The 10,557-nt window shown below is 45.4% G+C and overlaps 1 protein-coding gene across 1 annotated transcript; it reads left to right on the forward strand.

Annotated features, from left to right (window-relative positions):
• Positions 1-87: 87 nt before the first annotated feature.
• LOC115118777 (uncharacterized) lies at positions 88-8,592 on the forward strand. Its single transcript, XM_029647482.2, has 2 exons — positions 88-4,593; positions 7,816-8,592. The coding sequence occupies exon 2, from the start codon at positions 7,821-7,823 to the stop codon at positions 8,508-8,510; it is 690 nt and encodes a 229-aa protein (XP_029503342.2). The 5' UTR covers positions 88-4,593; positions 7,816-7,820; the 3' UTR covers positions 8,511-8,592.
• The last annotated feature ends 1,965 nt before the right edge of the window (positions 8,593-10,557 follow it).

Consider the following 10,557-nt stretch of genomic DNA (forward strand, 5'->3'; position numbering starts at 1 on the left):
TTTGGTCTCCTCTTTACGACGATCGTGACAGAATAACCCACCAACAATGGACCAAACAGCGTGGTAACGGCCAGCAGCGGCAGCGGCAAAGAACGCAGGACTCGTGGACTTGGGAGGAGATTCTGGACGGCGAAGGACCCTGGGCACAGCCAGGGGAATATCGCCGCCCCAAAGCAGAGCTGGAGGCAGCGAAAGCAGAGAGGCGCCGGTGAGAGAGGGACAGAGTGATAGAGAAGACATCAAAACTATGACATAACAAAAATGGAATCATGTAGTAACCAGAAAAGTGTTAAACAAATCCAAATATGAAAATAAGAAACACGAGCAATGGACATTAGACCAAATCTGTCCTTTGGTCTGAGGAGTCCACATTTGAGATTTTTGGTTCCAACGGCCATGTCTTTGTGAGATGAGAGAGTAGGTGAACGGATGATCTCTGCATGTGTGGTTCCCATCGTGAATCATGGAGGAGGAGGTGTGGGGGTGCTTTGCTGGTGACACTGATTTATTTAGAATTCAAGGCACACTTAACCAGCATGGCTACCACAGAATTCTACAGCGATACGCCATCCCATCCGGTTTGCGCTTAGTGGGACAATCATTTGTTTTTCAACAGGACAATGACCCAACACACCTCCAGGCGGTGTAAGGGCTATTTGACCAAGAAGGAGAGTGATGGAGTGCTGCATCAGATGACCTGGCCTCCATAATCATCCGACCTCAACCCAATTGAGATGGTTTGGGATGAGTTGGACCGCAGAGTGAAGGAAAAGCAGCCAACAAGTGCTCAGCATATGAGGGAACTCCTTCACAACTGTTGGAAAAGCTTTCCACTTGAAGCTTGTTGAGCAAAGTAGGCAAAGGGTGGCTACTTTTGAAGAATCTCAAATATAAATATATTTTGATTGGTTTAAGATTAGATTTTTTAGTTACTACATGATTCCAAATGTGTTATTTCATAGTTTTGATGTCTTCACTATTATTCTGCAATGTAGAAAATAGTACAAATAAAGAACCCTTGATTGAGAAGGTGTGTCCAAACCTTTGACTGGTGCTGTACATCAAATACCTGAATTCACACAATCTTTCTCCTTCATCCCATTACAGCACAGTAGACATTTTATTTATGTACATTTCAGATGCCTATGTATGTACTCTGCTGTGGCCTGACGCACAGGCAGGTATTTTTGAGCACTGTAACTTAAAAAAAAAAAAAAAAAAAAACATTTAAAAAAAGCTCCCCAAGAAAACACTACATATTTTTAGTAACTACTCATATCATTACAATTGTAATAGTTTGTTCCCTTTTACATATGTGACTCATGCATCCCAGTCAGAATAATATAGACTGCTGCTGGTGGATCCATTCCCATTATCCTCTTTGTGTAGGGAGAGAGAGTTCTGTTCAAACCATATCTGATTGGTTTTTAACACCAGCTGCTGTGTGAGATGGGGAAGTGTCGAGCTCATGCCATGTCCCCTCTTCCCCCTGTGCCTCAGCTATGCCCTGCCATTTTCCTCAATTACTCATTCATGAAGCTCCACTGTTTGATATTTCATAGGGTGCTTGCGTGGGCCTCCTTTGTGTGGTATCGTCTGCCTAGGCTGGCTCTCTGGCGCAGTGAGAGGAAAGGAAGGGAATTAGAACCTTGGTAGTTAGAGCTGTGTTCGCTGTCTCTCTCCTCACAGAAACACAGAAGGGAATTAGAACCTTGGTAGTTAGAGCTGTGTTCGCTGTCTCTCTCCTCACAGAAACACCGAAGGGAACTAGCTGGGGCCAGTTCAGGAAGACTGAAATGATCCTTTGTGTTGAAAATTGTAACCTCATAAACCAACATTTAACAAATATGTGATTTTCTTTCAATCATGGAGTATATCTGTAGAGCAGATACATCTATTTTGGAACATTTCAGTCTGCTGGCTCTCTCACAGAATGACACGCTCTCAGAAGAACTAGCTGGAACCTCTCATTCTGACAGGCACTAATGCTGCCGAGACATCAATCTGCATTAGCTCAAGATCAGTGCTGAGTACTATTCACTCCTTGTATAGTTTGTATATTGCCATAATGTATATTTTTGCCTTTGAACAGTGTATGGAATATGTAATGATAAAATTCAGCGTTCCCAGAAATATCACGAATAAGTTAACACGGAAGACCTTAATAACCTGAAAAGAAATGTATCTGTATGTATAATAGTGATGTACATATTATGAACCAAAATATAAATGCATGTAGTGTTGGTTCTGTGTTTCATGAGCTGAAACAAAAAATCCCAGAAATGTTCCATATGCACAAAAAGCTTGTTTCTCTCAAATGTTGTGCACAAATTTGTTTACATCCCTGTTAGTGAGCATTTCTCTTGTGTCAAGATAATTAATCCACCTGACAGGTGTTGCATATCAAGAAGCTGATTAAACATGACAATTACACAGGTGCACCTTGTGCTGGGGACAATAAAAGGCCACTCAAAAATGTGCAGTTTTGTCACACAACACAATGTCACAGATGTCTCAAGTTTTGAGGAAGCGTGCAATTGGCATGCTGACAGCAGAAACGTCCACCAGAGTTGTTGCCAGAGAATGTTAATTTCCCTACCATGGTTGACAGTACGTCCAACCAGTCTCACAACTGCTAACCACGCCAGCCCAGGACCTCCACATCCAGCTTCTTCACCTGCGGGATCTTCTGAGACCAGCCACCTGGACAGCTGATGAAACTTTGGGTTTGCACAAATGAAGAATCTCTGCACAAACTGTCAGAAACAGTCTCGGGGAAGCTCATCTGCGTGTTCGTCATCCTCACCAGGGTCCTGACTGGTGTTCGGTGTCGTAACCGACTTCAGTGGGAAAATGCTCACCTTCGATGGCCACTGGTACACTGGAGAAGTGTGCTCTTCATGGATGAGTCCCGGTTTCAAGCCTTTTTTTTGTAAGTATCTGACCAACAGATGCATATCTGTATTTCCAGTCATGTGACACGAGCTCCCGAGTGGTGCAGCGGTCTAAGGCACTGCATCTCAGTGCTAGAGGTGTCACTACAGACACCCTGGTTCGAATCGAGGCTCTCACGATCAGCCGTGATTGGGAGTCCCATAGGGCGGTACACAATTGGCCCAGCAGTGTCCGGGTTTGACCTGTGTAGGCAGTCATTGCAAATAAGAATTTGTCTTAACTGACTTGCCGAGTTAGATTTATTTTTTAATCCATAGATTAGGGCCTAATGAATTTATTTCAATTGACTGTTTTCCTTTCCATTGTTCATATAATATAACTCAGTAAAATCTTTGAAATTGTTGCATTTATATTTGTTATATTTATTTATGTATATTTATGCAAGCCTTCCACAGTAACCCACATGCCATGCATATGTCTATTGGTCTTGTACATCACACTTCCTACAGTACAGCTCCTTTGAGAAGCTAAGGCTCTTTAGTTGTCAGGGGAGGGAGAAAGAATAGGAGGCTTGAGTGTGTGACATCGCCTACACAGAGTCTATTTCTCGTCTCAGTGCAAGTCAGTGGTTTACATAAACCCCAATACCCATTGACCCCAGTGGCACAGTGAGCGGCTGCTATAGCTGAATGCATTAGGTGAAACACCTTCATTTTAGGAGGCTTGCCAGACGATGCATTGATTATGTAAGGCCTGCATACTGAGGTAATGCTCAGGAGCCTTGAAGCTCCTAATCTTGTTTAGATTATGTTTCGGTGAATGTAAAGGAAAAGTGTTTTTATTTTTTTTACCTTTATTTAACTAGGCAAGTCAGTTAAGAACGACAGATTTGTACCTTGTCAACTCGGGGACATGAACTTGCAACCTTTCAGTTACTAGTCCAACGCTCTAACCACTAGGCTACCCTGCCGCCCCAGGTTGACTTAGATCTAATTACCACCTGTATTTGGAACCAACATACTTGATTGATCAAAGATGATCACGTACATAAGTGGGTTCATAGGACAAATGCTTGAGCCGACTGACATTTTTTAGATCATTTGCATCTCTTCTCTGAATGGAACCCTCTGATCTCATAGAATTCTGGTTTCCCGGGGAACAAGGAAACAAAGTATTTGAAGCATGCAACATTTTAGTACTTCAAGAGCTCATAACAGAACTGTACACACAACTGTAGACGGGGGAAATTCAATGGACTTTGTTGTGAAGAAGATTGAAGGTACATTTACAGCTAAGTAATTCATCTGATAGTTGAGTGGGAACATTTATTTGTACAGTGAATTGTACAGTGAACAATCTGAGCTCATGTTGGCTTGTCATTTATTTGGCCCTGAATAAACATGAACCATGCTCTCAATTGCAGCAATACTCTCCCATCTCTCAATAAAACATTTATTATTATTTTCTTCTCTGTTCTGATGTAGCTTTGCTTATTTAAATGTGTTACACTTCAAATTATATTTTTTGCTTTTTATTATGGCCACTGAGTGTTTCAGTAATATGTCTTTACATCCTTCTCTGTCTGACTAGAGTTGGATATATCCAGGTATCACACGAAGGGCCACTATAGGAAGCTTGGCTCGCCAAAGAATGATACCACAGATGATCTTCCTGATAACACTAGGACTGCAGAGAGAGGTAAATGATTATGCTGGCACTGTTATCCACAAAATATGTAGCCTACATATTTTAGCAAATTGTTATGCTAGAGGAATGGACATTATAAACATTTATCTGGAAAAGGAATGCTTGTTCTGATACTTCTGATAAAATCATCTCTTGTTAAGCAACAATATAGCACTCAATATTATTCTCATTTTAGCTAATGTTAGAAAATGTTAAATCACAGCGAAATGTTCAGATTGAGTTCCCTTTGTGACATCACTGTTCTGGCCTGTGATGATGATGCACACGATCGATCAAGTGTTATAAAAATGTATTAAATTTCTATAGCACTTTTCATATAATTTATTAATGACCAGTTATCTACTCAAAGTAGCTGTTGAAAAAGTGTAGGCAGGATGCACTGAAGGTCATGAGTGTGGACGCTCTGAGGAGGACTAAGAAACAAAAATAAAAATATTGTAGAGGAATCATCTGGTATGTTATTCTTTAATGGTTTCAGATTGCTGCCCTTGTGACACTAGTCATGTAATAATGTGATGTCGACATATAAAAGTGTTTATCAGGGCGAGATGACAATGACATGGACATTTCTGAAGGGGAATCTGGTGATCACTCTTGGTAAAAGTACAGATAGACTCAATGGATTTTTCCATTTGGATGTTGCTGCTTGATGAAGGTCATGACCTTTAGAGAACTGTAATGCGTCAAACCCATTTCCACCTCTAGCTGTGGGAGAAATGAGTGACTTTCTTCCACTCACTTCTACCTCTGAAAACACTCCAACTGTTCCCATTTAGACTGACTTTAAGAGGCAATGCAGACTAGATTTTTCTTTCATTGATTCAATTTTAGACCACTAATGAAGCCTTGGAATTGTAAACTGCCTGCTGTCTATACAGGTTGTGAGAGTCAGGTACAGGTGCAGTCAAAGGCCATAGAGACAACTCCCTCCAGACTCAACCCCAGTCTCTCAGACCTCCTCTCTAGGCTCGGCACCACCAACCTGGGCAGCGACCAGCACCTCGCCAGTAGGCCCTCCGACCAACACCTCCACCAAGACACCATTGTCCACAGCTACTCCCTCAACCTGGACACTCAAACCCTGGCAGGGTCCAACAGTTTGACAGGCACCGACCCTCACCCTCACCCCCAGCCGCCGCAGACCATGTACTACCACCACCGCTCTGACTCCCAGAGGTCACTGTGTGGCGAGGTGGATCCTCTCTTTATCCACAAGGTCACGGCTGCAGAATTAGTCTGCGGGGAGAGTAAGTACAAGTGCTCAGGCTGCCTGAGGTATTACGACCACCTGGGGACCCTGCTGGGTCACATCGACCAGGGCTGGAGCGAGGGCTTCAGCTGCAGGGTGTTCTACAGGAAGCTGAAGAGCATGCAGGACCACAGCCCCATGGTCATGATGAGTTGCCAGAGCAAGGATGCCCAGGCCCTGGATATCGACCCAAAGCACTCTAGCTCCTCCATCATTCGCCTCGGGTCGGCCTCTCTGGCCCTGGCCCACCATCCGACCGGTGTTGACGGGAGGAAAGGTCCTGGGACAAGGGACAAGAAGGCAGACATGATCCACAAGTGGCTGCAGAAGACAGAAGTGACATCATTGCTTCACTGAGGCAGTTTTTAATGAGTTGATGGAGAATGTGTGTACTGTATTATTGTTGCTGTGTTGTCTAGGTGTTTGAAACTAAGTGTGTTAAATAAATGAATGAATACATCAACATAATATAAGTTCCTACTTCCCTTTTGAATGTGTTTTAGGATATCTGAAATGATCTTAAAGGCCCAGTGCAGTCAAATTTGATTTTCCTGTGTTTTATATACGTATATTGCCACACTGAAGTTGGAATAATACTGTGAAATTGTGAGAATTATGATAATGCCCTTTTAGTGTAAGAGCTGTTTGAAATGACTGCCTGAAAATGAATTAGTTAGTAGATCAATAATACAGACAATTCATAACCTCTCTACCATTGAAATCTCATTTTCCGTTTTCCCCCATGCCCACTCAGACCACTCCCAGACAATCCTAGCAAAATTATTGCTTAAGAAATTGCCCTTTTGCTAAGAAGCTTTTTTTGTTTATTTAAAAAAAAAAAAAACATTTTAATGTAAAACAACCACAGGACTTAATTGTTACCCAGAAATTATACGACTTGCATTGGGCCTTTAATATAATATTGTGAAAACTCTATTTTGTCATTTAGAGATGAAAATAGGATTGCATTCACAAAGGTTCAAGTCTCCTAGCATTCATATCTTCCATGTAGAAAGCACTGCTTGTAGTTTATGCCATCATCCACTGGTATTTAATCTGAGAAGCATCTCCATGGTGATGGAGAGAGGAGAACCATCAGAACATATCACACTTGTTCAACAAACCCTGGAGTCTGGCTCTTTTCACCCCAAAGTCAATGGACATGGCAGAGCTAATGCAGATGACACATAATGACAAGCCTGTGTAGGAGATTTACATTTATTCAAATGTGTTGGCTAAAAATAGGGAGACACTCAAATGTGATTACTCCATTAACATTACATGCAGTGCCTTAGGATTGAATTCACACCTCTGAGAAATGTGAGCATGCAAGACAAGAATATAAAACAGAAAAAAATATATAAATAAATCCAGTAATCCATGGTAAACATTCAATGTGAAATTATGTTTTAAGGAAAAACATGCTCTAGTTTGTGAATTTTGCAGCCTCCCCCGACACACCAAAATGGACAAAACTCTTCTGTAGTTTTCTTCTAGCGAGGTTAGAGCACTTTTCCAGTTCCTTCATAATGCTAGATGTTCTCCAGTTCCTTCTTAATGCTAGATGTTCTCCAGTTCCTTCGTAATGCTAGATGTTCTCCAGTTCCTTCGTAATGCTAGATGTTCTCCAGTTCCTTCGTAATGCTAGATGTTCTCCAGTTCCTTCGTAATGCTAGATGTTCTCCAGTTCCTTTGTAATGCTAGATGTTCTCCAGTTCCTTTGTAATGCTAGATGTTCTCCAGTTCCTTCATAATGCGAATGTTCTCCAGTTCCTTCATAATGGTAGATGTTCTCAATTGGCTGCTTTCTTCAGTTTAGTCTACCTCTCAAATGCTATACTGAATAGAAATCTGAAAAGTGTAAAGGTCAGTCAGGTGCATTGATGTGTGTTCACCTAGCAATGTCTTCATAGATCAGGGTTCTTCATATGTACGTTCCCCTCATTTATTGTTCTCTCTCCCAGCCTCAATGAGATGGCCACCCTCCCTCACGGTTTTGAGGACAGCAGAGCCACACGTACGACAGACGCAGTCCATCCCCACTCACCCTCCCTGCACCCCCCTGAAGCACACCCCACCTGGCCCTTACGGACATGGATATCCACCACATCCACCTCAGCCTTCAGCCAAGGAGCGGTCCAAGTCGGTGGAGCCCAGATACGAGCCCCGCCACCTGGACTTTAACTTCCTGCGCAGAGCCTCTGCCATAGAGCAGGTAGAGGGGGAGCTCCAGTACCGGTGTGCTGGGTGCCTGTTGCTCTATCCCAGCCTGGCCGTGCTGCAGAACCACATCGGCCTCAGCTGGATGGAGGGCTTCAGCTGCCGCGTCTTCTACAGGAAGCTGAGGGAGATCTGCAACAGGAACGAAACCAAGAAGCTCCACGAGAGGGTCCAAACAAGTAGTGTCGCTGAGAAGCAGCTGAGGCCACCAACGTGCGGGGCAGCGCTGGGCCTTGCTAGAGGGGGTAGGAGTGGAGGGCAGACAGGGCTGAAGCAGGGAGATCCTCCTGGAGCTGCAGGAAGGAAGGACCAGGGGGCACCCAGCCACAGGTTGACTCTGGAGTCGGTGGAGACCATAAGAAGGAACACAGCCGTTCACAAGTGGCTGAATGAGATTGAATGTTACCCTGATGTCACACAGTCACCAGAGAGAGCATAAAAACATCCCTCTTTTTGATTCATCACTTTCACTGAATGAGAAAGACTATTGGCATTGAATTAAAAACTATTGGCATTACATTTCTCAGTGTAAAGGTGTCATTGCTGTCCTTAGAGGATTTGCTCTGGGATGGTGGGACTGGTTTGTGTTATTCACAAGCAGAGAAGTTGCTGTCTGTGTTCACACGTGTGAATTAAAATACCATCACTGCTGACCAGGGTTCACTTGTGCAGGTCTTTATTTTCTTCAACTTGTCTCACACTGTGACCATGCATCCTCCTGATACCAGCCCCTGGTCACTAGTCTCACACTGTGACCATGCATCCTCCTGATACCAGCCCCTGGCCACTAGTCTCACACTGTGACCATGCATCCTCCTGATACCAGCCCCTGGCCACTAGTCTCACACTGTGACCATGCATCCTCCTGATACCAGCCCCTGGCCACTAGTCTCACACTGTGACCATGCATCCTCCTGATGCCAGCCCCTGGCCACTAGTCTCACACTGTGACCATGCATCCTCCTGATACCAGCCCCTGGCCACTAGTCTCACACTGTGACCATGCATCCTCCTGATACCAGCCCCTGGCCACTAGTCTCACACTGTGACCATGCATCCTCCTGATACCAGCCCCTGGCCACTAGTCTCACACTGTGACCATGCATCCTCCTGATACCAGCCCCTGGTCACTAGTCTCACACTGTGACCATGCATCCTCCTGATACCAGCCCCTGGCCACTAGTCTCACACTGTGACCATGCATCCTCCTGATACCAGCCCCTGGTCACTAGTCTCACACTGTGACCATGCATCCTCCTGATACCAGCCCCTGGCCACTAGTCTCACACTGTGACCATGCATCCTCCTGATACCAGCCCCTGGTCACTAGTCTCACACTGTGACCATGCATCCTCCTGATACCAGCCCCTGGCCACTAGTCTCACACTGTGACCATGCATCCTCCTGATACCAGCCCCTGGTCACTAGTCTCACACTGTGACCATGCATCCTCCTGATACCAGCCCCTGGCCACTAGTCTCACACTGTGACCATGCATCCTCCTGATACCAGCCCCTGGCCACTAGTCTCACACTGTGACCATGCATCCTCCTGATACCAGCCCCTGGCCACTAGTCTCACACTGTGACCATGCATCCTCCTGATACCAGCCCCTGGTCACTAGTCTCACACTGTGACCATGCATCCTCCTGATACCAGCCCTGGCCACTAGTCTCACACTGTGACCATGCATCCTCCTGATACCAGCCCCTGGTCACTAGTCTCACACTGTGACCATGCATCCTCCTGATACCAGCCCCTGGCCACTAGTCTCACACTGTGACCATGCATCCTCCTGATACCAGCCCCTGGTCACTAGTCTCACACTGTGACCATGCATCCTCCTGATACCAGCCCCTGGCCACTAGTCTCACACTGTGACCATGCATCCTCCTGATACCAGCCCCTGGTCACTAGTCTCACACTGTGACCATGCATCCTCCTGATACCAGCCCCTGGCCACTAGTCTCACACTGTGACCATGCATCCTCCTGATACCAGCCCCTGGTCACTAGTCTCACACTGTGACCATGCATCCTCCTGATACCAGCCCCTGGCCACTAGTCTCACACTGTGACCATGCATCCTCCTGATACCAGCCCCTGGCCACTAGTCTCACACTGTGACCATGCATCCTCCTGATACCAGCCCCTGGCCACTAGTCTCACACTGTGACCATGCATCCTCCTGATACCAGCCCCTGGCCACTAGTCTCACACTGTGACCATGCATCCTCCTGATACCAGCCCCTGGCCACTAGTCTCACACTGTGACCATGCATCCTCCTGATACCAGCCACTAGTCTCACACTGTGACCATGCATCCTCCTGATACCAGCCCCTGGCCACTAGTCTCACACTGTGACCATGCATCCTCCTGATACCAGCCACTAGTCTCACACTGTGACCATGCATCCTCCTGATACCAGCCCCTGGTCACTAGTCTCACACTGTGACCATGCATCCTCCTGATACCAGCCCCTGGCC

The sequence above is a fragment of the Oncorhynchus nerka genome, linkage group LG4 (genome assembly GCF_034236695.1).
Source record: "Oncorhynchus nerka isolate Pitt River linkage group LG4, Oner_Uvic_2.0, whole genome shotgun sequence".
NCBI classification, from domain to species: Eukaryota; Metazoa; Chordata; class Actinopteri; order Salmoniformes; family Salmonidae; genus Oncorhynchus; species Oncorhynchus nerka.

Excerpts from the sequence above, each read along its gene's own strand:
- LOC115118777 (XM_029647482.2), top strand. The coding sequence starts at position 7,821 with ATGAGATGGCCACCCTCCCTCACGGTTTTGAGGACAGCAGAGCCACAC.